General features: G+C 41.9%; 3 protein-coding genes across 3 annotated transcripts; 1 reads left to right on the plus strand and 2 right to left on the minus strand.

The window, feature by feature from the left end:
- Positions 1-3,183: 3,183 nt before the first annotated feature.
- LOC134071608 (uncharacterized) lies at positions 3,184-5,094 on the minus strand. Its single transcript, XM_062528386.1, has 3 exons — positions 4,727-5,094; positions 4,222-4,262; positions 3,184-3,968 (listed from the first exon to the last, which is right to left on the minus strand). Exons 2-3 carry the CDS (start codon positions 4,238-4,240, stop codon positions 3,292-3,294), a joined length of 696 nt encoding a protein of 231 aa, XP_062384370.1. The 5' UTR covers positions 4,241-4,262; positions 4,727-5,094; the 3' UTR covers positions 3,184-3,291.
- Positions 5,095-5,226: 132 nt separating this feature from the next.
- ftcd (formimidoyltransferase cyclodeaminase) lies at positions 5,227-16,203 on the minus strand. The gene is made up of 14 exons (XM_062528384.1): positions 16,023-16,203; positions 15,446-15,629; positions 14,478-14,606; positions 14,146-14,234; positions 13,444-13,623; positions 12,527-12,664; positions 12,016-12,147; positions 10,413-10,474; positions 9,975-10,104; positions 9,293-9,454; positions 8,466-8,509; positions 6,815-6,953; positions 5,668-5,763; positions 5,227-5,429 (listed from the first exon to the last, which is right to left on the minus strand). The coding sequence occupies exons 1-14, from the start codon at positions 16,074-16,076 to the stop codon at positions 5,346-5,348; spliced, it is 1,623 nt and encodes a 540-aa protein (XP_062384368.1). The 5' UTR covers positions 16,077-16,203; the 3' UTR covers positions 5,227-5,345.
- A 1,294-nt stretch (positions 16,204-17,497) lies between these two features.
- Positions 17,498-22,161, plus strand: sumo1 (small ubiquitin like modifier 1). Its single transcript, XM_062527954.1, has 5 exons — positions 17,498-17,620; positions 18,499-18,570; positions 19,111-19,188; positions 19,918-19,989; positions 20,096-22,161. The coding sequence occupies exons 1-5, from the start codon at positions 17,609-17,611 to the stop codon at positions 20,162-20,164; spliced, it is 303 nt and encodes a 100-aa protein (XP_062383938.1). The 5' UTR covers positions 17,498-17,608; the 3' UTR covers positions 20,165-22,161.
- The last annotated feature ends 5,630 nt before the right edge of the window (positions 22,162-27,791 follow it).

Raw genomic sequence — 27,791 nt, forward strand, 5'->3', positions numbered from 1 at the left:
GACAGGAGATAAATAACCAGTCTGGGAAATGACACTGAAATGACATGTCATATTACTCTGAGTGTGGCCAGGCATGACTCTGTTATGCAATGTGAAACAGTCTGATACATCTATCGTGTATGTGCACAGAGTTATTTGACTTGACAGAGTGAGGATCATACTGTATGTCATCCTGAGTTCTGTCATCTGTCACATCTCTGTCACAACATAAGGACAAGTGTTTCCGGACAAGACAGTGAAATACAAGCACAACAGCGAACAGATAATCATCACTCTAACAGGAACCCTAATGAGGTGCAGACAAAACCATGGAGGGGGACTCATGACTCATGTTCTCGTGTTCTCAAAACTACAAATGTGCTCCATCCATCCATCCCCTGCCCTCGTTTTCTGTGAGAGAAATTCCTGCTTTGGACCTGCTCAGCTGCTCCAGTCACTGGGTGCCTCTCAATCTCTCGCCTCGATCCTCGATGCTTGGCCCTCCAGGCTCGTTCCCACTGATCTACAACTAACACTGGATAGACTATCCCATTGTTGCCGCCCCATCATTCTGTATCTAGATCAGTGGGAACGAGGACTGAGGAAGGAAGGGAGGATGTATAAAAAGACAAATGAGAGGCACCCACTCTCCCTCCCATGGTGTTTACTAATCAAGGTGGCTCATGTGGACATGAAAACAAAGCCAGCTCGAGGACGGGTCAAAGACAAAGTGTCACCAGAGGAGGCACAGAGTCAGGGGCACCCACATCCAATCATAAAGAGTTTCTGTGGAGTTGCTTTACACCCATTGATTGAACTTAAGTTATTGCTCGTTGCTGCCACCTTGTGGACATGTCTATCTCCTGCGCATAGTTAGGCAGCATTCAGGTTGAGAGGTGATTAATCTGGCTGACAAAGGCTTTACATTACACAAAGCATACCAGCTCAAGATGGTAACTTTCTATGAAAACCGATTGAGCCTTATAATTCTCATGCTATCAGTGCATGATATAAGACAAGTCATGTATTATGACTATAGCATTAGCATATACAACTTATACCTGAGCCAGCCTTTATTTCACAGTCATCTGCTTTGAAGACATTCCTGTTGTTTGCATTTAAGTTAAAAGGCACCAAAAGGCAACGAAACCGAAATAACTTAATTTTAGTTCAGCAGTCTTCAGAGTGTTGTCCAGCCACTAAGACTGATGCAGTGAATCTGGAGAAAGAGATCACAGAGCAACCCAAGGTGGCATTCTCAATAGGCCTGACTAACACAGCATACATTGAGTCTGGGAGTGTTGTGTTGAACTTGATCTTCAATAAAATCATCACCAGTGTTGGACAGGCCTATAGCGGCGTGACAGGTTTCTTCACAGCTCCAATCAAGGGGGTCTATTACTTCAGATTCACTGTCCAGGATGAACTAAATATACTGTATGCACTATGCACAGACCCGGCTCCAGGGGGGGGCAAAAGGGGGCGGTGCACCCTCAAACAAAAAAGGTGCCCCCTCAGTTTTACTTGGCCTAATCCTAACTGTAGCCTTTTACGATTGATAGTGCCCCCCTGAAAATCTCAAATGCCCCCTTAATCACTGCTCTCTGCAGCCGGGTCTGACTATGCATATCATGATGTATAAGAATGGAGAGAAGCTCATGTATTTATCTGAGTATGATACTGATGCAATACGCACCTATCTGTCCAGTGGCCTGACTCTACAGCTGGAGGTGGGAGATGTAGTTAACCTGCGACTCTCTGCAGATGCCAGGATCTGGGGTGGTGTAGAGAATCACAGCACCTTCTGTGGCTTCCTGCTCTTTCCTCTCTGAATGAAACACACTGTTCAACTGCTTATGTTGTTAAATGAATTGTGTTTCATGAACATGAGAAAATAAATCATTTTTAAACATCAATCCGTCTTTGTCTTCTTGTCTTCATGATGAGTAAGGAGCTATGATGAATGACACACACACTCTTTCTTCAAGACCCACTTGTTCTTGACTAAACCCCGTCACCCTTGGATCAGGCTGCTGAGAAAAAAATGTTGTAAATCCAGGGAAGCCAATGATCTTTGTAACTACTTGTCTTCACAATCTGCTTTTTCATCCACAGTTACACTTGTTCAGAAGGATTTATTAGAGGAAAGTTGTAAACACCACATAGCCTACAGCAGAAAACTTTTCCTTTTCTTTCAAATCTCTTTTCAATCCTCCACTACCGATGTCACCTATTTGTCACCTATCTGCAGATGACTAACATCTCTCACTGATTAAGTAGACTAGGGCCCAGTTCAATGATAGCATCGTTGAATTCTTTCTCTCCTCTTAATGAAGAAGATGTTTCTATACTTTATCAGTGAAGTTGTCCAACAGCATGCTTTCTACTCATTCAATCCGCGCTGTAATCCATCACGCCCACTATTTTGCTGGCGGTGATGCATGTTGTTAATTCATCACTCAGTTCCTTTTCTTTCTTTTTTGCAACGTAATTCAATGCTTGTTGACATGTCCTTTCTTTGCAACAAAAATGAGCAACACCTTTGCTCAAGAGAAGAGCTGTCAGTTCAGCCGATGTAAAGAACTACGGACATGTCTTCCTTCTTTCATTCTTGTCAAAGGTTCTTAACAAAGTGGTGCTCAAGCAAGTTTCTGATTTCCTATCTCAGAACAACCCTAAGCAGTCTGGTTTCAAGAGCGCTCATTCTACCGAAACTGCTCTTTTATCTGTGACAGAAATATTGAAAGTAGCTACAGCAGCATCTGCTCAGTCACCAGTTTTAATTTTACATGACTTATTGGCAGCCTCTGACACAGTGAACCATGTCATTCTCCTCTCTACATTATCTGACATTATCTACATTATCTGAGGTGCAAAGGCCATTCATTCAATGTGTCTCGGCAAGGGCAGGTATCATAACCCCACCACAGGTGTACCACAGGGATCAGTACTTGGGCCTTTTCTGTTCTCCATTAACACCACTTCCTTAGATCAGATCACTCATCCCCCCTGATCATCTGATGACAACAATTTCTGCTCGGACGTCTGCATACCTCAGGGGTATTTTAGTCTGGATGAAAGATCGACACATCTACTGTTTATTGGGAGACTTATTACACATTTTTACTGTGACATATAGATTCCGCTAAACATTACTGCTCCTGCCTAACATAACCTCTGATAACATATTACATAGAGAGGGAATTTTAGAGAATAATCAACTTTATTAATAATTCATTTGTTTGTTGTATAAAAGTTATGGCTGTTACTGCATGACACCATCATAGCCTGAAAGCTGATTGTACGGAGACTTTACCAGCGTCCACGCCCTCGACCATGTCCACGACCGCGGCCGTGTCCGTGACGACGGCCCTGCCCATGGCGACCCTCATCGCTGTCGCTCCCGCTGCGGCTGCCACTGTGGTCACGCCTGTGGCCAGGGCTGTGCCTGCGCTCCTGGTGGTCGTCACGGTCACCACTGTGCCTACGGCCACGGGAATCGTCATCGTCGTGGCTGCCCCTGCGCTCATGGTGGCGATGTTCGTCACGGTCACCACTGCCCCTGCGCTCACGATGATGGTCGTCACGGTCACCGCTGCCCCTGCGCTCACGATGATGGTCATCACGGTCACCACTGCCCCTGCGCTCACGACGATGGTCGTCACGGTCACCGCTGCCCCTGCGCTCACGATGATGGTCGTCACGGTCACCGCTGCCCCTGCGCTCACGATGATGGTCATCACGGTCACCACTGCCCCTGCGCTCACGACGATGGTCGTCACGGTCACCGCTGCCCCTGCGCTCACGGTGATCACGATCGCCACTGCGTCTTCTCTCGTGTCGACGGTCGTCATCGTGCTCACCACTATGCTTGCGCTCGCGATGGAGGTCCCCCTCTGGACCTCGCTGGTCTCCCTCACGGGCCTGGCCAGAGGGACATCCCATGGCATCACTCAGGTCCAGGTCAAACCCTGAGGGATGTTCGCCACCTATGAAAGGTACACAAGGGACATTTCAGCTACAGTATGTGCACTTCCACATTATCATGTTTTGTGTATTATTATCAAGTGTATTATTCTGAAGTATAACATTTTAAATATTTATATATAAAAAAAATTGCATTATTATTATTATTATTATTATTATTATTATTATTATTTTTATTATTATTATTATTAGATATGTCCTGGAAAAAAGTGTTAGATTAGATACAAGATATATAAAGGGTAAAGATCACCCTACCTGAACTACTGCTGAACATCTTTGGTTCTGTGTTGAGGATCCTGTAGGGGAGAGGCAGGAGACACACCATTTAAAACTAGTCGGTTGGGTATGGCAGATCTAAATAGTCTAATTGCCGCATGTGTCATCCCAAATATGCTCAAAACAAAACACACCTTCTTTCTTTTCACTCTGTAACTGTGGACCTGTATTTCAGTGTGACTAACAATGTATTACTGATTTGATACTTACACTTACATCCATTTGTTATCAAAACAGATCCACTAGAAATGTTGACTTGAGCTTACAGTATAATCGGGTTTTTTTTTCTTTCTTTCTTTCTTTTTTTGTCAAAGGTTCAATAGTTCCGGAGACATTCAATAAAAAAAAATACAGTACAATACAACTGAATGTAATGAAATGAACTTAGATGCAATATTTTTAAAAATACTTGTGAGTCCATGCAATTCCTTCCCCCCCTGCCTTTTCTGAAGCAGTTAAGAGATGAACATAGAAGTGTACTTACCCACAACAGCTAGTGTCACAGTGGTGTAGTCTCTCTTGGGAACCGATGTACAGTGAGGACAGCTCCAGCTCATTATATTGATCAACAGCGAGGGTGGAGCATCGCTGGGCAGGGTTCTGGTGACGAGGATGGGAATGCCATCCTAGATTTTACACCCTGATATACACTTGAATGCGTTTTTTGATCTGTCTCTGTGTGTGGGTGTGTATGTTTGTGTTTGTGTCTCTCAGAGGACATGCCGAGGATGGAGATACCAAAGAGACACACACACACACACACACACACACACACCCATAAACATTGTGTTGGCCCTCTCTGCCATAGTGCATCTACAGAAATATGTATGCATGAACAACACTATCCTGAACTGTATCAACCTTTCATATGTTTTTACGCACACACACACACATATATATATATATATATATCTTTTAACCCATTTATCTTTAGTTTGACACACATTGACACACAATGCGAAACAAAGCGATGACACATAGCCGTGAGCTGTAACACGAGTGATGATGTTTAATTGAGCAAGTGAAAAGGGTGTTTGTGTGGCCATGGGCCCAGAGTCAGGGGCCAGTGTTGGGGCCAATCTCAGGTCCTGGCCGCAGCCTCGCTACTGCCTTGTGTCTGCAGCCTCCAGGACGGCGTGGACGCTCGCTTTGGCCTCCTCGAGCAGCGCCGTGGCTCTCTGCTGGGTCTGTGGACACAGAGGGGCAAGAACAAGGAGATGAGTGGAGTTTGCATTCACATTTATTTACTGTATTTAGCAAGTGTGACATATTTAGTCCAATGTGACTTACAAAAAGATACATTTGTGTGCTTACATCTTCTCTATATCTTTTTTCCTTCATCAGAGTTGGCTGACACTGTCTATTGTTTTGAAAACAAGGGTGTTTTTCTTATTTTTTTCTTGTACTAAAATATTGCAGACTTACAGCACTTTTGAAGGACTTGTCTGTGATGTCTTTCAGGTTAATGATGACGTTGAAGTAGGCTCCAAACACAGCTGTCTCCAGGGCCTTAGCTGCTACCTATTCACCACGTAAACACACAAACCACAAACGCATAAATCATGAACATAAGTATGAAGGGCTTTTCACATGAGAAGTGACACCCATTAGTATTCAATTCAATTTTAACGAGGCAGGCAAGGCAGGAAAAGCGGGCAAGCGGGCGATTTGAGTGGCACTATGGTGGGCGGGCACAGTTCCGAGGGCACAGTTCCTACATTCTTGCCCGCCTGCCTTCAAGATAAAAAAATGTTCAGCTTCTGAGGTGGCAGTGCGGGCACTTCAACTTTGAGTTGTCTTTCACATGGCAGTTGGGGTGGGAGGGTGCGGGCCGAGAATGGGGACTGCTTGCCGTCTGAAAAGCACCTTAGATGGGTGATGTGACATGCACACCTCTTGCAGTTAAGAAAATAAATGTACTTATTTATAGCCCCGCATTGCTTAATCTTGTGGCATGTATCCAAAGCCAATCATCGGGATGCTGCTTGAGTTTGTAGTATGTCTGTTATGCCAACAGTTCTAGCCTTTGGGCTCTGTTTACTCTGAGTGTCACTATGCACTGCAGTTCCAATAGTTCTAACCAGAGCCATATAAAGAGAGAGTTGCGACAACTCCATTGACGCTAATGTTCCATATTTTCTCAACAATAGTTCCCGGAAGTTAGGATCGAACACTCGTTAACAGACAGTAAAAGACGGTTATTTTATGATTCTAACGAACAGTCAAAATCGCTTCCGGGAACTATTTGAACTACTTGAAGTTACACGAACCACGTCACAAACCGAATTTTCTGTACCCGGGTTGTCGCAACTCTCTCTTTATATGGCTCTGGTTCTAACATTTGGGTTCTGATGACACTGTTGAAGCTTCTGATTCTATGTTCTGCTACACTGACAGTTCTAACATTAGGGTTCCAATCAGCCTGCTGGAGTTTCTGATGTTGTCTGTGATGCTGACAGTTCTAACGCACAGGTTGTGATGAGGGATGTTCCCCACCTGTGAAAGGTAGATGAGACTGTGTGTCTTTCTGCTTCACCTGTCTCTGTTGGCCAACCGTGCCTCTGCTACTCACCTGGGCATCTGACTTGCAGGCAACGTTTCCATGGAGGACCATCTCTTTGAGCGACGGCCACAGCAGAGTGACCTTCTCGGCCAGACCCAAGGGCACCCCGACCGCTTTCTTCAAGCCCTCCTGCATCGCCTCCTCCCTCCTGAACAAAACCCGAGGGGGCAGAGGGGGTTAGTTTGGGGGGAAAGAGACTGTACAAAATATGAACAATAGCTGCTTTTAGACATAATCCTCCGCAGTACATACGGAGCTTTGTCAAACGGAGGTCCCACCCTTCGGGTGATTCAGATACAATACTGGTGTCATTAATCATGGTGACATTAATCAATCATGTATGTGAACGACACCGACGCACAATAGCAGAATCTCCGCGTGGTTGAACGTGGTAGAAAACGCACATGAACAGAATCTCTGCATGTTATTTGCTTTATTCAGGCACTAGCTCATTTGCATAATGTCTGTCAGAAATACTAGGAGGGGAGTAGTAGTGTAGCCGGCTATGTTCGGAATTCCAAATCGCTGGTTATGTTGTTCAGATATAGGGCCCAACTGCTAGACATCCACAGTGTATGCAGACTTACACTAGGTCTGAAAGCAGCCAATGGTAGGGGTTAAAGGTTTGATTTTGAACATGCAACAATGTTTTACATCTGGCCTCTAAGAAAAGAGGATAGATTATTTATGACCTTGACACTATGAATGCTGCATGCAAAAGTATATTGTTTCTTTTAATGTGCTACTGAATATGCAACTGCAAGTATTGTTTATATAAGCTGTTTATTGTTATTATGTTATTGTTTTATATAAGCTTGTATTGTTCTTCAGCCATTCTAGAAAAAAACTGATGCTCTGACTGTGGATATGTCTCTATTACCACCTAACACTGAGCAACAGAAGCCTGTCGGGTATGGCGAAGCAAGGGGGAACAAATCGGTGGATATGTGAGTCTTAGTGTTGCATTGTGTTGCCTCGTCTAAGAAGCACATTCTCCAGATAGCTGTGAACATCCAACAGGTTTTCCTGCATTACACATACAGATTTAATTAGGTGCCAGGATGGCTTTCGTTGCGTGTGACAGTTTGAATTCCTCACAATGGGACTAGGAGAGTGTGAGTCACTAAAGACGAGTCTTACGATCCCGTTTAATCCGCAAAGTCTCCACTCCTCTCCAAGTCATCAACGGAAAATAGATACTTTCTCCCCCTCACACCCTTTTGCTGTCTTGCATAGTCTGTTTTACTGGTTTCAGTACATATAGCATAGCACTGCATTGCACAACAATGTAACTATACACATCATAATATGCAAATTGGAATAGAGGCAATGGTAAGCCATAAAATTGTATCTCAACAAAAAGATAGATTCTCACCTTTCTTATTTCTCATAAGTTTCGTAAGTCTGTGATAAAGCATTATGTTATGCTTTATGAAGTGCCTAATTTACCCAAAGAATGTCCAACTCTTGCACTGACTTAGCCATGATTTGAGTAGCAAGATCAGAGCAGCCATAATAGAGATTCAATAATTACATAATTGAAGCAATAAAAAAAAAAACATTACATGTATTTTAGTTAAATCATAAAAATGCTATCTTGGTATCTTTGATATCTTTATTTGCAAATCATTGGTTATCATGCAGTCTCCATCATATTTACCTTTTCACTTCCTCTGGGTTACTCTTTGGCATTTTCAGAGCTGTCTGAAGTGAAGAAAAAAAGTCCAAATAAGTGGAGGGACTCCAAGTAGGTGACATTTTATCATGAACTTTCATCAAGTCAAGTCAAGTTTATTTATATAGCGCATTTCATACACAGAGGTCATTCAATGTGCTTTACATAAACAAAAAACACACAGTAATACCAGATAAAAGCATAGATGAGCAAAGAGTAATAATAATAATAATAGTAATAATAATAAAATAAAAAATAAAAAGAAAGCAATAAAGAATAATTAACATAAAAGACTTAAGGTGGAATAACTAGAAGACAGGTCTGTTTTTAACAGATAGACTTTGCCAGAGTCTAATTTAGCAAACCAGTGATAGTGATCCTTCTCAAATTAGGAGATCAAAAGACCAAATCATGCATGTCACCTGATATTCTAAGAGACGGTATGCTCTATATCACCACTAAAGCAGTCATGTCATCTGATAATCTGAGAGACAGTATGCTCTAACGCCACTAAAGGAGTCATGTCATCTGATAATCTGAGAGACGGTATGCTCTAACGCCACTAAAGGAGTCATGTCATCTGATAATCTGAGAGACAGTATGCTCTAACGCCACCAGAGGAGTCATGTCATCTGATAATCTGAGAGAGTATGCTCTAACGCCACTAAAGGAGTCATGTCATCTGATAATCTGAGAGACAGTATGCTCTACCGCCACCAGAGGAGTCATGTCATCTGATAATCTGAGAGACAGTATGCTCTAACGCCACTAAAGGAGTCAAAGGAATCATTAAACTGCACAGCCCCACTCACCATGTAGGAGTTGAAGGCGGAGGAGTCTGCGTCCACCATCTCCAGCAGCTCGTTCATGGCCTGGTGGAACGGCGGGATCAGCTGCCTCATCACCGCATCCAGGTTCTCAAACTGCCTCTTCCCGTAGGTCATCTGCCCCACCATGGCACCCAGAGCTGCCCCCTGCACCAGCACAAGGACACACACAAGGGGTGGCTCTCAAACTCTCTCCTCAATCCTCGATGCTCGGTCCTCTAGACTCGTTCCCACTGATCTATAACTAACACTGGATAGACTATCCCATTGTTGCCGCCCCATCATTCTTTATCTAGATCAGTGAGGACGAGGACCGAGGACGGAAGGGAGGGTGTATAAAAGATCAAATGAGAGGCACATATGTGTCAGGTCAATGTCAAGGTCAAACAACACTGTAACAACACAGAACTTTTTTTTCATGTAATACACATGTAAGTAATAAGTAATAAATAGAGGAACATTCAGACAGCTAACACATTTTACTCTTAGAACATACTGTTGCATCCCATAAGGTTTGTGTTGACGTGTTCTGAACTGTGAGTGCTATCCTTAAATTCACAAGGTCTATTGTGTCGATGTTGGCAATGGCATAGATGCAGCCTTTATCAGTGAGTGGAATGCTACCCTGAACAAGGGCAATACTTGATGTTGGGTCGTGGGTCTTTACCATGGCGGCAATGGCAGCAGAGACGGATCCGCCCCCCGGGGCAGCAGTCCTGGCCCCCACGCTGTGCACAAACTGCTGGAGGGATTGAGACACCAGACGACCGTCCTCCTCACTGTCCTTCACCATGTACCTGACAGATCCAGCAGCCATGACAACAGGTCCTCAACTAAACTTATCAGAGGTCAATTCATCAATTTGGCTTAATTGAGAAAACAAGGCATGGTGGTGTTTGAGTGTGGATATTTACTGTGCATTATATATCTATTTTGCATTTTGTTCTTTACGTAGTTTCAGTATCTTGTTTTTATTCAGAGTTTTATAATATCCATAGCCTTGTTTTCTTTTCTACTTCTCATTGCATGTGCATGTACATAGTGTAACGGCTTTGTACTTTACACACTCGTTTCTGAGAGAGCCAAGTTAATGGTACACACTCACTCAATGATTCTCTCTTTGGGTACAAAAGGCCCCAGGGAGTCCAGGCCCAGCTTGCTGATCACCTAGAGAAGAGGGAGAGGACACCTCAGCCATTCATTCATCTACATTCATTTACTTAGCAGACGCTCTTATCCAAAGCCACTTACATGTCAGAATCAGAAAATGAAACTACAGTTATTTCCCGTATATAAGCCACATTGTGTATAAGCCGCAGGACAGTGTTTTATGCAAGTTAAAAGAAACAAAACCATATTAACACCATATTAACTGCCCCCCTGTATCAACCTCATAGCTGAAGAAACTTTGCAAAATCAATGTATAAGTCGCGGCTAATAGTCAGGAAATTACGGGTAAGTCACTCCATTCTTAAATATTTACTTTTATTTGAGCTTACATGTCAGTTATATTACAACCCATCCCCCCATCTGCCATTCCCCCGAGAGCAACTCGGAGTTAAGTTCCCTGCTCAAGGGCACAACAGTGGAAGCTGGGAATTGAACCCCAGACTTGTCAGGCTACTGCATGCTAGCCCAGCTCCTTAGCAACTAGGCTACGTTACCACCGCCCATTCACCAGCAATTCATCATTCATCAGCAGATGTCCCTAATTAGCATCTTTCAATATGGCGCTGCTTCAGTTTAGACCTTCAGCACTATATACTACAAATGATTTCCTATTTGTGAGCCAGAAATACCTTTTCCAGTGTCAAATCTACTTACTGCCTTTCCTGTCATATGACTTAACTTTAGCAGGACATAAAGGTAACTCCTCTCAAATATGTGCAGTCTGTTTTTCAAAGATGTTTGGAAAATGCATCATATTTTATCATCTCCTCACACACATTTCATTTCACTATTATCTTAATACTGTGTCAACAAAGTAAATTCTGCATGTTGTTCATGGATCTTGAGTTGACGGATGTTTCAGGCGCTATGAACTACCACTAGTCAGCCGTGGTGTACTGGTTAGCGCATCGGGCTTGTAACCGGAGGGTTGCCAGTTCGATCCCCGACCAGTCCACCACGGCTGAAGTGCCCTTGAGCAAGGCACCTAACCCCTCACTGCTCCCCGAGCGCCGCTGGTTGGGCAGGCAGCTCACTGCTCTGGGTTGTGTGATTCACCTCACTGTGTGTTCACTGTGTGCTGTGTGTTCACTAATTCTGTTAAATTGGGTTAAATGCAGAGAACTGAATTTCCCTCACGGGATCAAAAAAGTATATATTCTATTCTATTCTATTCTAGTCTGTGTAGAGGCTTAGAGGTGTGAAAAGGTCACAAGCAGAGGTTAGTCTGAGAGATTGTATGTACACATCATTGTGTATTCAGGAGCCGATACAAAGATCAGGGTTTTTTTTATAAAAAACAAGTTGTTTCATTTCAGAAGTTAAAGGCATTTGTTTTTTTTACCATGAGTTTATGACATCACAGTTTGTTGTGATGTCACAAAAGGGCGTTGACTCATCAGCCAATGAAATTACTGCCTGATATGTCCCCATTCTTCCCCATTAGCTAGTGACATCACTTTTTGTTGTTTCCCCAGGGGGCGTTTTCCCCCATCGGCCAATGACACCAGTGCTTGTTGTGCGTCCTCCAGGTTACTCACCAGCCGCACTTTGTGCTCCTCCTCTACAACGAACAGCTTCTCCTTCTGAATGTAGAAATCGGCGCAGTCCAACACTGCTTGGAGAGGAATCAGGCCCACTATCTGTGATCCCACCACCGGCAGATTCAGATTCTATAAGAGAAGGACACAGAGAGAATTCACCATCACCTCAGAGGCACGTCATGTTTTTTACATCCTACATTAGGCAATTAAGCAAACACTTTTAAGTATTTTTTTTTTTATGCCTTTAATGATAGGATAGTTGAGAGAGACAGGAAGTGTGTGGGAGAGAGTTTTGGGGTGGGATCTGGAAAGGACCACGGGGCGGGAATCGAACCTGGGTCGCCGGCGTGCGGTGCAGGTGCCCCAGCCAGTTGCGCCACGGCTGGGGCCATTTAGCAAACACTTTTATTCAAAGGGACACACAAAGGCGGGAATGTAACTCGGGTCGATAGATTGTCAGTCTGTGATGTCACCACTGCTTCAATACACCCATTCAGATCCTTCTTACCTGCGCATCCTTGCAGATTTCCTCATATACTGTGTGAAGCGGGGTCAGCTCAAAGTCCAGGATGTTGGTGGACACCTGGGCGAGGTTGGCTTCCTCCAGGAACCAGCCCATCCCCTGCACCTTCTTCAGAAGACCTGGCTGCAACACCAATGCCCCCAGTCAGACGTTGAGTCAAGATGGCACTAGACTGACTAACTACCATTTCAATTAAGCATAGTTATTACATCAGTCCTTCAGGTCATTACTAAATGCATAATACATTTAGTGAAATATCACACAAAGATCATGTCCATAAGAGCTCCCTCTGGCACAATCTTCAGGATTGCAGTGTACCATAGGGTGTTATTAGCCTGAATCCTGGCGGGTAATATACTAAAATTTAACTACAGCTAATAAAACTAATTCTATTTGCTAAACTAATACCGTGAGCAAGATCACTGGTGGGTCAACTCAGTGCTCCCACATCCACACAATATCTTCGGTCCATGTGCAAGACACTTTTGCTCATTGACTTTACACAGTTTACACGCCCTATCATTTAAATGAGGGTTCTTAATATTTATTTTCAGCTGCAGTGTACCCTGTGATCTGTTACTGTTTCATGAGATAAACGTCAAATTCACTTCGCTCAACTGGCAGCATTATTAGTTTGTCACATCTCTGCTCCAATGTGAGCATAACCACACAGTTACTCAAAACAGGACAAAGCACTTTCTCTCTCTCTTCAAAGTTAATCTCCAATTCTCTCAAAAGCTTCAAAGCAAACAGAGACCTCTTGACGCAAGGTTCAAAGCACAGCCAAGTACAAACAAGACAGCAAGGGTTCAAAAAGCAGAAAACACAGCCCCCAAAAACACCCACTGCTGGCACACTCTACATAATACGTTATGAAGTAACGTGAGAAGAGTCCAGGTTACCTGATCCTTGCCTCTACCCTGCTCCCGGACGTTCAGGGCAATGCGGTGGGCCTGCTCCTTGGTGCTGAGCAGGTTAATGTTGAAGGCGATGAGGAACTTGCGGGCACCCGTCACTGTGGCTCCCCAGGAGGGCACGAATGTGGCAGGGCCATAGTCAGGGGCCCACTCGCTCTTCTTCAACTGGAGAACGCACATGACATGTGGAATCAATATACGTGTGTGTGTGTGTGTGTGTGTGTGTGTGTGTGTGTGTGTGATGGGATCTGGGAAAACCCATCCCATGGTGAAATTTCACCAATTTACGATTCTGATACCATCCCAGTAATATCCAGGATGTTGCTAGGGGACGGTATCCAGAGTGTTGTTAGAATGGTATTAGAATCTTACTTGACTTGGAATTAAATTGGTAAAATTTCGCCAGAGTGGGTTGAAACAGTGCAGAAATCAAGGATTTTTTATTTCACCATGTGATGGGTTTTCCCAGATACCATCACATATCTCAAAATATCACTTAAGACATTTTAATAATGTTACAAAATGGAATATGGACACATTGATTACACCTAATCCAAGAATATATGTTATGTCAGTGGAGACTTTCGGTGAAGTTTTCTTGTAGTCTATAGGACTAGGCTTATGTACTGTTATGTACTGTACAGGACCTATCTAGGACCAGGTCTATGTAATATGTGCAACAGACACCTTCTCTGGTAGTGCTTCGTACTCTCCCGCGCGCACCGCAGGCAGGGATGTCCTGTTCTGCTGACGAGCAGCTGCTCCATACAGATACACTGTGATATAGACAAAACATGTGGCATAGGAATTAGCTAATAAACAACCCAACAGCTATACAGCAAAACTGGGACACACACTAACTTCTACACAAACACAAACAGCAAAGGGAACATACACCCCAACATTTGCATGTACTGTACATAGTCATGAAGCTCAAAATTGCTTTCCATCATTACATACAGTCATCAAGCCTATTATGTGACATCTGTACACACACAAAAAGGAAAGGTAAACCTCACCAGGGATGTGTAGAGCATCTGACAATCTCTGAGCAAATAGGTTGGCACAGGTGACACAGTCGTCCATGGTGACATTCTGAACAGGGATGAAGGGACACACGTCCATGGCCCCAGTGCGTGGATGCTCCCCTGCAAAAACATTCATCCGTTTACTAGACATAAGGCGCGATACCCTGTGTGCTCTATACAAGACATAAGGGGCCCTCATTTAAATGGCAGGCACTACGTTGCCCTACAAAGCAAAGAGGCAGTATTGTAGCTGCATTTTTGGTCGAAAATTAGTTATCATCATTTTCATGACATTCAAGTTGTTATGAAGATTGATTTTTACCAAAACTAAGTTAATGTAAAGTAACAAAACCTCCACATGTCCAATAATCCACCTACAACTACAGGCTGGACAACAACGATAACTTCAAGGTAATTTTGTTCAGTTTGCACTCTGCATAGTTACTGCTTTTTTGCTTTGTAGGGCAGTCTATCAACAAGCAAAATTCTGTATGAATTACTATGGTACAACATGTGATGCATACAGTAGGTGTCTGTTGACAGACAATTGTGCTTTGCTGTTCTATCCTGTGTCACGTTGCGTAACGTTAAATAGGCTTGGTTGTTGATCGCCCACTGTGGGAAATCTCCTATGTTGAGCACAAGGAATTGAACACCTTGTGTTTATCTGATATGAAATATCGGTAACACTTTATTTGAAGGGGTCTACATAAGGGTGACATGTAACCGTCATAAGAGTGACATGACACATTAATGACACATTATTGATGTTTATGACTGTTGTCTTAATGTGTCATTCGGTTTTTGGAATGTCAAAAACCCCTGTCAAAATCATTCGAAAAAACGAATGACACATTATAGGAGAATCAGACTCATTCACACACACACACACACACACACACTCAGAAGCTCACACACATCCACTTTGGCCTGTCAGAGGAAGTGTTGTGGACAGTCACCTGAGTGTTTGGTCATGTCGATGAGCTGAAATGCTACGCGGGCTGCGTTAAGTGCCCCCTCCACCACTGCCTGGGGTGACCCCACAAACGTGTAGACCGTTCGGTTTGTGGAGGAGCCTGGATCCACGTCCAGCAGGCTGCATCCTTCAGTACCAGAGATGGCCTCTGAGATGGCATCAATTACCTGCAGAGTCAATCACTTCATATTATTTTGCAGAAATATATTACTGATTTTAGAATCACTAACCTTTCACATGTATTTTCCTTCCACAGGCTACCAGAACTTTGTTACTACATTATTATAACTTGCTAATTACTTGACCATGACCAATCACTCTTCATAACTTTTCTCTCTCGCTCTGTCTGTAGGCTACACTCTTGCATGGTAGGCTACATCTATCACTATCTTGAAAAATAATGAACACATTGTACATAATACATTATACCCACATATCAGGGCAATCATACTCTGAATATAAAAATGGCAAAGTCCAAAGCAGCAGTTTAACTCAATCCGACTCTGCCAAATCCCAAATTAGACAACAAAATCAGCATCCCTGTCCTCCAGCGACCTCACCTCTTTGTTTCGACCTTCTGAAAAGTTGGGAACGCACTCCACGAGCTTAGCCATGTCAGCCAGGATACAATTACTCGTCTGAGAGGAGAATCAGACTCATTCACTCACAACCACACACACACACACACACACTCTCTCTCTCTCTCAGGAGCTCACACACTCTTTGGCCTGTCAACTCTGGTCTTCCCCTTTAAAGAGTGCACTGAGGCTATGCACCCATGGAATCATTAACCTGCCCCGTTGTCCTCTATGTAGGTCACTGGGCAATGATTCCCTGTCTCCCCAAATACTTGTGCAGGGGCCCAGGAGGAGAGGGACCCCCTCGTGTGATGGCATCCAGAGGATCTGATCCAATTGGCTGCTTAGAACATGTTTGATAAATAATACCATAGGAAATACATGGGGCAGTGTTACCCTTAGCAAAGCAACAGCATCCAGCCATTCTGTAATAGAAACCTAATGCATTACGAATACGAAACCAAGTAGCCTAACACACCATAATGTGGTCGAAGAAAAACGCAAACACGTAGCCTACGGTTACATTGAAGCGCACACTTAAAGCTGTCAAGTGTCAAGTCAGCATTTCTGAGTAGGACATCAAAATAACCGAGGAGGAATTATTGAGGAATTATTGGAGGAATTATTTGCTGTTCATATGCATGTAATGCACTATTTTGGACATGAAGAAACTGCATTGCACTAGCCTACTGCATTTTACATCTGAAATGCAATATTTTGCTTTTGGAAAGATTTTCTTGTACCTATTCGTGAAGTTTTTAAACATTTCTTTGCTTTGTTTTTGTTGGTGTGGATGTGCTTGTCTTTTACTACGGCAGTGTAGCCATCTGGTGTTCAGGGGTGGAATCATTAAAGGGGCTGTCTCGAGTTCACGCGCTGTTGCCTACTGTTCCGTACAAAATCAAAATTGTCTTTCGAGGATATACTATAGGCGCAACAGTATATAATCTCGAGATTAATCTTCTCGAAGTGTGTTTCGTAGCCCAGAGTGCCTTGACAAAAAAATTGTATTATAGTTAGCGTCCCATAAAAACGTTTTATTCCCAGCTGGTTAGCCTACCGATAAAGAGTTCTTTGACAGGTGCGAATATTCAAAATCCTCATGTAGCCAAACCTATATATCTCGTTAAAAAAAAATTGCTTAACATGAGTGTGGACTACAGTGACAATCACGTCAGGTCTGGGGATCATAAGCCTACAGCTAAATAACATGTCATTGTAGATGCAGTGTGCTGCGGCAAATACCATCAAAATGCCATTTTCCATTTTTTCGACACATTAATATTTTACTGCAGTGTATTGTTGTCGAATTATGTAAATGTTGTAGGCCTACCACATAAGTAATATAATCACATTAGATCTAAACAAACATCATGCATTAACCAGCTTTCGCGGAGACTTTCAGTGGTTTTATGTCAACGGAAGTCCCGCCCATTGTTTCCAATAAGGTCAGTGCTTTCTGTGTTGTGGGGGTTGGCTGTGTAGGTAGAGCTAGTGAAGATAACCTATCAAGATCATTGAACTGTAAATAAAAACTCTTTCAAAAAGGTCTCGCATTGTGGAATACAATGTCAGATACGGTGAGTGGGGTTGGTGGCGAAATATGCTTTTTCCTCCATTATTGATTGGGTAGATATAAACTAACGGAACAAGCTGATGGGCCGAATTGCAGTCTTCAGTCCTGTTAGCTAGCAGACAAGCTAGTTAGCGCATAGGCTATCCCTTGCATAGTGAATGTAGAAGTGGCGGAATGTTTTGCTACCTAGCTTACTACTTCGTTCAGCTGTGCAGTCACTGTACTTTCACTCTCAGCTACGAGGGCAAAGTTTGGATGACTTTGATTCCCTTATTCATGGACTGTCAAACTTAAGTGGAGGCCATTTGCGAACTGATATGAATTATACATAGTATTTGCTAATAAAAGTGAGCACTTGAGTAACGTTACTTAGCAAGATGCATCACTGCAGCAGTTATGCAGACAGGCCTTTCAAACTTAGCTGTTTGACTGTTTATTGTGCTTTATTACTTTCCATTATAGCTAGTACGTGTACGTATGTTTGACATATTCCGTAGAGATAGATTCTGTTTGGCAACACTTGTGTTATTCTAATTTGCGCGAGTGTTGGTTGTTACATGCCTGTCTAAGGAAAACATTAGTCACTTCAGGTTTTAAAAGGTTTAACCTAACTTGACGTATATCCTGTGTTATGTCAGTGATGGTATTGTTGATATCCACACAAGTGGATCTTTGGGTATCTCCTTGACATATCATGTATGCCAATACCAGATAATCTTTATCCTTAAAACTGGCAGAACCATTATTATAAGACTTCGCAGCAGGGACTTGGGTTTGACACTTGAGTGATGAATACATCTAAAATGTTGTATACTGTCCTCACACTATGTAGTCATCAGAACAAAGGTCAATTGAGTGAATGTCCCTTTTTTGCCATTCCAGGAGACCAAGCCTTCAAGTGATGGAGGAGAGAAAAAGGATGGAGAATATATTAAATTAAAGGTGATCGGCCAGGTAAGACTGTGAGGGGCACAGAAAAGGAGCGTGCCTCAACACGCAGTGTGAATTGGATGTCTGTTGTCAAACACTAATTGCATTCCTCTTTACATCTCCTCTTGGTGGTGCCTTTCTTATTTTCTATGGGTGTGATGCTGTATGTTAGCCCAAGTGATTTCTTGTGGGCAGAAATGTCAAAATGAATAGGGGTGGTTCGCGGAAGGGAACAGTGAATTAAACTAGTTACTGTAAGTAAAGGAGGAAAACCATGATTCTCAACAGTCAAATTGCCACACAATATTACATTAGGGAGCAGAAAGAAAATAGTGTGTGGATCGTGACGTATAATTTAGTCAGAAGAGAGAAAAAACATCAACTGTTTGTAAGTTAATCAGGTCTATGATGGAAAAGTGACTTTGCTTACTGTATTAGTCTCCAGAGTACATGAAGAAAAAAGAATGTATTCTGTCAGATACCATGCTATGCTATTATGTCTTGCGGTCACAATTCTGCGAGACCAGCTTATGCAGATAATGATATCCCCCTTATTTTTTTCAGGACAACAGTGAAATTCACTTCAAGGTGAAGATGACGACACATTTAAAGAAGCTGAAAGAATCCTACAGCCAGAGACAGGTAAGATGTGCTCTATTTAAACTGTTGGGGATACCCAGACTTGCACAAGAAAGATCACTGTCCAGACTTGTGACTTGTGTTCAGATCTTTAACTCTGGTCTGTTTGGGGATTTAGTTGACTCACTACTAAAATCATTTATCATACCAGAGATTAGTTGGGGCTTGTAGAGTTTACATAAAATAATACTATGTACAGACACATTTGCATAGTGCTGCATTACAGAGTTTTAGTGTATTGAAAGGTTTTCCTGACTTGCATAATGCATATCTTGGATGACTTGGTGTGGACAACACTTGTCTTTCTCTGTCTTTCACATGCCCATATACCAACAAATGGAGTTTGAAGATGATGCCAAACTAGTGGCCTGATTTAAATAATAATAATATGATAATGATAATGAAAATTATAATGACGAGTGGCAAATTGTTGCATAGTGTTTGCTTTTCTTAGAAGGGCCCCTAAATACCACACATATTAGCTAACTTCACAGTTTACATCGAGTATATTGAGGGAGTGAAGTCTATTGTACGTTGGTACAGGTATATTGCATGTTACGGTTGTAGGAGATGATAATAGTTTGCATTTTAATAAAATCTGAAAATCTGAATCTTCTGGTGCTGGACAATACATCTCTGAAATCACATTCGTTTATACGTTTATACGTTTATACGTTTACACGTTTATCAGACCTTTGTATCTGTTATTTATTGTGCTTTATCTTTCACCAGGGTGTTCCTATGAACACCTTAAGGTTTCTCTTTGAAGGACAGAGAATTGCAGACAACCAGACTCCCAAAGAGGTAAGCTCCTGGTGAAACATGGACAGCTGGACAGTGTTTTGGGAAAGATGGCAATAGATGCAGTAGTTTTGTTTATTTACTCTCTTCTCTTACTTTTTTTCGGTAGCTTGGAATGGAAGATGAGGATGTCATTGAAGTGTACCAAGAACAGACTGGTGGCCATTGGAATGACTAGAAGAAAATCCTTCTCGCTTTTTTTGTTTTTGTTTTTATTTTATTTTGTATGTATGACTTTATTCTCTGGTTTTATTTGCTATTCCCATTGATAGGAAAGGAGATCATGCAACCATCTGGGTCAAAATATCCCCTCCTGCCACCATGATTGCAGAGTTTTAATGGATGATGTTGAGCCAGAACGTGTGAATGGATGGATAACATTTCCTTCTCTTCAGCAGTGTTCATTTCTTCTTCTTCCTCTTTCCTCAATCCGTCTCACTTTCCCCCTTTCTCTCATCTCTCTTGTGTACCTCACATACAGGGTACAAGTCAGGACGTGTGCTTAGTGAGATCAGATACAGTGACTTGTTGTGTTCTGCCCAAAGCTCAGGACGATCCCTCATAATACTCGTGTGTGTGTGTGTGTGTGTGTGTGTGTGTGTGTGTGTGTGTGTGTGTGTGTGTGTGTGTGTGTGTGTGTGTGTGTGTGTGTGTGTGTGTGTGTGTGTGTGTGTGTGTGTGTGTTGGGGGGGCTGTCTGTCTGATTCTGAGTGCAAAGAAGCTTTCATCTCATGTCTCCATAGTCTCGGTAAGCACCTCATAGCTCAGCTCTCAAGACCACAGTGTAGCCTACCATGCTAAACGTACTTCTGAAACCCTGTTGTGACGTGGGTTTGATACTACAGCCTAATCAGGAACCACTCCTAGAGTCAACAATCTTCCCCAGTGCACAGCTGGGATAAGTGTAGGCCTACCCTACCCTAAGTCAAGGGCATAATGTACGCTCTGTAGGTGACTTCACATACACATGGCAAGAATCCGGGCAGAAAACTTTTCATTAATCAGGTGCTGAAGATGAACTTAAAGGGACACTTCACCGATTAGCATTAAGCTTTGTATCTTTAGAAAACCAGTCATGTTTTTGAATGGTCATGCATCATTCCCTCAGTTTGCCTTGAGATGGGAGAAATACGGATTTCAATGTTGGACTTCCTGCTTTCAATTATGTAAAAATCATCATTTTACATCATTGAAAGCAGGAAGTCCTATTCCTGGGTTACATTGAAATCCGTATTTCTCCCATCTCGAGGCAAACTGAGGGAATGATGCACGACCATTAAAAAACATGACAGGTTTTCTAAAGATACAAAGCTTAATGCTAATCGGTAAAGTGTCCCTTTAACAGTAGGCACCATAACAAGAGCTTCATAATACACCTTTGCGATGATGACTTCACATTTATTGCTAAACAGAGGTGTGTTGTGGAACTTTCATCTGCAGGCTTCGTCCCTACAGTCAGCTCTAATATAATGTATAGAGCCTTCAATCAGAGTAATATCTGATGTCTGAACATTGGCAATATGTTGAAGGGGAAACCAGTGCATTTACCCCTAATCCTTTGCAATCACAGACTGATTGCTATTCAGACCCTTTTTTCTTTTCTTTTCTTTTTTCTAATCAAAATGAAAATATTGAAGAATGTGTGTTTTAAATGTTTAATTTAGTCTGAGTGAATGATTTATTAAGCCCAAATAAGTGCTTGCATGTCTGTGAACATAACTTTGATCATGTTTAAATGTTTCATTTACATTGAAAAGGTGTTCCGGTAAATCTTGGCTGTGTGTGTTGTTGTTGTTTTTCACTGATTGTTTTTGAGGACAGGGTTGTTATTTTCTACATCAACTTGCAGCGCATGTTTAACCTGTAATCATGCTTATTTATTTTTAACTGTGTGACTTTCCATTCTTTTTCAAATGACCCCATGCTCACTGTGTCTTCTCAGCTCTCTGAAGTGAAGACTCCCAAAAAATAAGTTTCTCGTTTGCGTGATTGAATGGCATGTAAAGGTGGATCTGTGTGTGTTAATTTTACTGCAGCATCATACTTCTATTGTTTCTAAAGTATTATATTTTTCTTTATAAAGGATAGTTGATCCAGGTGGTTTTATGGACATAGAATGGATATTATTTTTCTTTTGTCTTGTTTTATAAATAAAATGTGTCAGAAAACATCGGACATTGCGACTTCAATATGCATATAGCAACTTGTCTCCATTGGATAGTTCATCTACATGTATAGCATTCACTCACTTAATCTTGAGACTCTTCCTATTAGAAGTGTTTATTAAATTAGGTTATGTTAAAGGTGAACAGAAAAAAATCAAATTAAACCAAAGAAATAAGAGGACTGCAAGACAGTGTTACCCTGAAACACTTGTCAAGTAGATTATCATTTTTAACAGAGTGCAAAAATTGGTATCTTTAGTGTAATTGTGGGAAGGCCTGGGCCCAGTCGTTAAAAATGTAAAATAATCGGGATCAGAATTATTCTGATTTGGAAATCCAGTGTTTCATCCCAGGATCAGGTAAGCCATCTCACTTTCATTCTGCCATCCTGATCCAGACACAATGTTTAGGATTACCTAATCCAGATTAAAATTGGACTATATCATGATTTAGCCTAGTGGCTATGTAGGGAACAACAGTTACAATTGGCAGCATTTGAAGAGACAGAAAACAGCGCAATAAAACAATACATCCCCTTCCATGGTCAGTTTCTCCAGACCTCATCTAACCCTCAACAAATAAACAAACAACATTGTCTTCTTTATTAATGCAATAGTTATGTGAATCAAGTGCAAATAGGCTAGGTGAAATGTAAAAAATGTTATGGCCTATTATTAGATCAATTTGAATGTCACATTTACTAGGCCTACTTAAAATCCACCCTTCTGCTGGGATCAGGCGCATCCTGATTTTGTTTAGAACAAATGAATGAACACATACTGAAAAATGATCAAAGACCAAAACCAATATTGGATGATTATGTGACCTAATCTGATTTCAGAATTACTGTAATTCCCCACTTTGACACTTTGATCAACCCATTCTCAAAAATGGACCTAATCTCATCTCCGATCAGATCACTGCTGAACAGGCCCTAGAGGGCATTTGTTGGGCCCAAGGCCAAGGCGAGTTAAAATGGTGCAAACAGAGATAAAGGAGGCAATTGAATTAAAATCATATCTAAATAATAAAAAAAAATCTGCCAGGAACATGTGTTGCTTACATTTGAACTCACGCCAGGCTTTATGTTCCATAGCCTAGGCCTGCCACTGATATCGTTTATGTAGGCTAGTCGAAACCCTGGAAAGTGTTGTGAGTTTAATGGTCAAGCCTATAGCTCCATAACAGATCTCTGAAATGTTTTACTTTTGACTCCTACCCCTGGCCTCCTTTAGAGTGAAATCTGATATTTAACAGGCGCCAGAGAAATGTGTGCGCTCACATTCCAGTAGACCGGAAGCTTCAAAGACCCGCGGGCATCTGGAATATTTGACCTCTGACATACAGGCGACCTTTATCATCTTACCCAATTCTTTGCAGTTGATGAACACGTGAGAGATATCCCACAACATCTTTCTGCTCTGCATACTGACGACCACCTTCGCTGACAACACAGCAAGACTGTCGAGGCGTGTGGGGTCTGACAAGGAATGTTTTAGTTGTGACCACTAGATGGCAATGTTGAACAACAATGCAACCGCGCACAGACCAATGCACTGGCAGCTACGCTGATGTGTAAGCTTCCGTAGGATACGTGATATGCGATGCAGTCGACCTAAAAAGGAATTCCACAACGAGCTTGAGAGCTCAGCGGTAGTGCCTATAATCTCAACACCGTTTCATTTTCCCAGAAAAGTGGCTCTGGTTTCTACCCTCTGGTACTTCACACGTACAGTGAAACCTCACTGTGAAATACGAAAAGAGAATGTGTTGATGGAAGGTTGAGTTATTCTATTATTATGAGCCCATACTGTTGTAATGTAGATCAAGATTTATGTAGCGTGCTTGACTTGACTGAAACCTCCTTTTAATGGAACATGTTTCATGTTACATGAGGGGGATTTTTGGCCATTAAACTGGTGGAGGGTGTGTGTAAGTCTCCACAACCTTTTAGCTTAAATAGTTGAATGCTGTGTGGTTGAGTTCTCATTTAGGTTACCTGGTGTCTGATTCCATCCAGATAGCAGCCTATGGATGAGTTGAAAAGAACAAAAGACCACGGCTGAGGGAGAAACGGAAACACTAATGGAATGAGTAGGCTAGTGTGTGTGTGTGTGTGTGTGTGTGTGTGTGTGTGTGTGAGAGAGAGAGAGAGAGAGAGAGAGAGGGGGGTGGAGATGATAGGAGGGTTCCACTGTGAGAAAAAGGTAGTGAATAACTAGAGATGACAGCTCTATGATTTGTGGATTGAACAACAGAACCAACAGCCCTGCGCTGCGCTCCTCCCATCCCCCCTCTGGCAGCCCCCAGAACAGGGTGGTGTTTGGACCAGACTCATCACCTCTCTGGCGGCCGTTACCACGGCGCTGGGCTCAGAACTGCCTGCGAAGCGAAGCAGGATGGGGCTGAAGGAGCTCGGGGTGGGGGTGGGGGTGGGCTAGACTCGGAGCTACGGGGTCTGGGGCAGAACGGAGGCCCAGAGGGGGGATCCAGTTACCCTGCCTGGGATACCTCACAGAACCATAACCGCAACCAGATGTGGGCCAGTCACAGGGTGGGGGAGGGGATGGTTGTGCGTGAGTGTGTGTGTGTGTGTGTGTGTGTGTGTGATTGCACACTGACTATGCCTATGTCTTTAAAAAAAAAAAAAGGAAGGAGGTGATTTTACATTTATACAGCATGTTTTGGTTAATTTTTTACCTACAAAACTAGTCTAGCAACAGAAAGGAAACTGTGTGTATAAGCTTGCTTGTGTGTGTGTGTGTGTGTGTGTGTGTGTGTGTGCAGGCGCGTGCGCAGGAGTTCTACCCGACTTCTCATACTGCTCCTTTTGTAGGTGCCGTCCGAGCTCCTAGAATCTGTTACATCAGCCAATAAAAATGTGAAACACAGAGGGTGAATTGAACCCTAAAGTTTTCCTGTAGGAGAACAAACATCCTCCATGTCTGCAGAACTCCTGCAATCAGTGGGGCCCTTCAATGCAAGACATTATAAGCATACAGTGACAGAGATGGATTTAAAAGCAAAAAAAAAATGCATTTACCATCATTTATGATTATGAGAAGATTTGTTCTTCTTCTTTCACACTTGAGTGGTTTGTGTTTTTAAGTCACTTCTACACTAAGCCATTCTAATCAAAACATACACAGAATAAGCACGCCTCATCGAGTAAAATTAATGTATCATGCCAAATTTCACAGGAAACTGTACACCCCTCCAGACAGAGAAACAAAGAGAAGAGACAGGTTATACGATACCACTGACTTCAGCAGTAACACCAGTATCCCTCACGTTAAAAACATGTTTGACTATGCTATGGGAGTTTCAGGCTTTGTGTGCTAGAGTGCTCTCACAAACACTGAACACCACGTAGGCAACTCAATCCGGATAAAGTTTTGTTACCTACCCTAAAGGGGCATCATTTATCCTGATATCTCGCTGTGACGGGAATGTTGGAATTGTTGCAGAATAGAATCTTCTGTTAGAATGTTCAAACCTCCCCTCCTGAAGGGTTAACACCTGTGGGCTTTTTAGCTTAGGCACAGTGTTGCACGGTAAGGCCAGAAAACTGTGACATTGTTGACATTTACTTTTATCTAATAGTCCAAGAGCATTAGCTCAAAATAGGGTCAAACCCGGAACAAATTAGTAACAAGCTGAATTTTTCAGGATATGTTCAGAATACCTTTAGGAATAACATACTAAAAGTCCCCGTGAATCCCCCTTGTGCTCTCTGAGATATTCAAGATGGCGTCCAAAATGGCCGGTATTTGGATATTTTTCCGCATCTCAGGCTTAAAACCTAATACAAATGCAATTAAAAGGTCAAAATATATGTTTTTTAGGGTAAGTAAGTCAAGTTCATCATTAGTTTCTTGAATGGAGACATTTCATAATAATACAGTTACCTCCATAAGTATTGGAACACATGCTAAAGTTGACTGTATAAAATCGTCTTTTGGAAATTGATCTTAATGCCTTAAATGGAAAAAAATGAGGATATATCCAACCTTTAAGGACATCAATTTTGTTTGTGAATAAGTATCATAATGGTTTTATTTCAGCTATTAGCTGGTTTCATTCTCATTGAGCTCAATGCAATTCAAACCAGCTAATAGGCTAACTGAAATAAAACCATGCTAATCTATTGGTATGGTGAAGGGTATGTGATGATGTGGGGTTATTTTAATTCCAAAGGCCAAGGGGACTTTATCAGGGTGCATATGTCCTGGATGGAACCATGCAATATGTTTTCTCATACAAGGAATCCAAATTCACCATTGACACACTGCTAAAATTAAAGTTTTTGACCAAGATTAAGATCATTAATGTGACAATGACACAAAATGTACATACAAACTTGATAGTCGACATGATTGTGAGATGGAACATAACGTAACCGTGCCTTGCGAAGAGTGACCAAGCTGCGAAATCACCGCAAGCAATTGACTTTGAATGGAGACGAGCGACTAAAGCAACAAAAGCGACCAGCGGCAAAATTTGGGCGACTAGAGCGACTAAAAAAAGTTAAAAGTAGGGATGTAATGATACACTCAATCCACGATACGATAGGCTACACGATATTAAGGTCACAATACAATACAATTTTATATATTATTGTTATTATTATTATTATTATAAGCTATATAAAATAGCAGATTATCTTACATTTTCTAACAAAAATTGAGTTAAGAGAATTGAAATTAAAGGTTAAAATCTCTCATGTCATGAGCAACTTCATAATTATTATGTAGCAGCTGCATTTTACAGCTACAAAAGCGATCTTGCAACTTTGGTAGCTCTTGGTGTGAACGCACAGTTAGACAAACAATCAGATAACAATTTTCCCTCTATAATCTTTGTAATATAATAGCACATAATATTATATATATAATGCTGACCTCATATAGCATATAATATTGTACCATTTCATAAACATACAGTATACGAGAGGTATTCATTATGCAAATAATTACTTTTTTAGTCATTTCAATCCTTGATTGTAATTTCTTCTTGGAAACCTACACGCATTTACAGTACTGTGAACATTCTTAAATGTGAACTTGTGAAGTCCTGAGCTCAGTAAGAGTTCACATAAATTGTCACGGTCACAGTCTATAGATATTAGATTTTTGACATCAGAGTCATTCAGCGACAGCGACGGAGTCATGCATTATCTGTAAGGAGTTATGCACGGATTATGTGCAAGTTGGATGCAAAGGAAGGCCAACTCTGTCATCTTTACTAGATGATGAAGAAACTGAAGAATCAAGACCAGTTTCTGATGATGAGGATGATGACTGAAGTGATGTACAGTCCCCTCCGACCATAAGTATTGGAACACCTGCTAAGTTGACTATATAAAATAATCTTTTGAAAATTGATCTTAATGCCTTAAATGAAAAAAAGAGGAAGTATCTTTCTGAATTAATAATGTATCGTAAATAAATACATGTTTTCCTTCAAATACAGGGGTCATAAGTATTGGAACGCCTATGTTAACCCTATGTGTTAAAATTCCCATAGAGGCAGGAAGATTTTTTATTCATTTATTTATTTTAAATAAATGGATCCATCCAGGACACTATGCACCCTGATAAAGAACCCTTGGCCTTTGGAATTAAAATAACCCCATATCAT

The sequence above is a fragment of the Sardina pilchardus genome, chromosome 23 (genome assembly GCF_963854185.1).
Source record: "Sardina pilchardus chromosome 23, fSarPil1.1, whole genome shotgun sequence".
NCBI classification, from domain to species: Eukaryota; Metazoa; Chordata; class Actinopteri; order Clupeiformes; family Clupeidae; genus Sardina; species Sardina pilchardus.

Bases quoted from the DNA above. Each gene is read 5' to 3' on its own strand.
- ftcd (XM_062528384.1), bottom strand. From the start codon at position 16,076: ATGGCTAAGCTCGTGGAGTGCGTTCCCAACTTTTCAGAAGGTCGAAAC. The intron at 14,607-15,445 runs GTGACTGTCCAC...ATGTTTTTGCAG, and splicing joins CGACATGACCAAACACTCAG to GGGAGCATCCACGCACTGGG. The intron at 5,764-6,814 runs GTGAGTAGCAGA...CGTGGTGAATAG, and splicing joins CCTGCAAGTCAGATGCCCAG to GTAGCAGCTAAGGCCCTGGA.
- sumo1 (XM_062527954.1), top strand. The intron at 19,189-19,917 runs GTAAGATGTGCT...ATCTTTCACCAG, and splicing joins AATCCTACAGCCAGAGACAG to GGTGTTCCTATGAACACCTT. The intron at 19,990-20,095 runs GTAAGCTCCTGG...TTTTTTCGGTAG, and splicing joins ACAACCAGACTCCCAAAGAG to CTTGGAATGGAAGATGAGGA.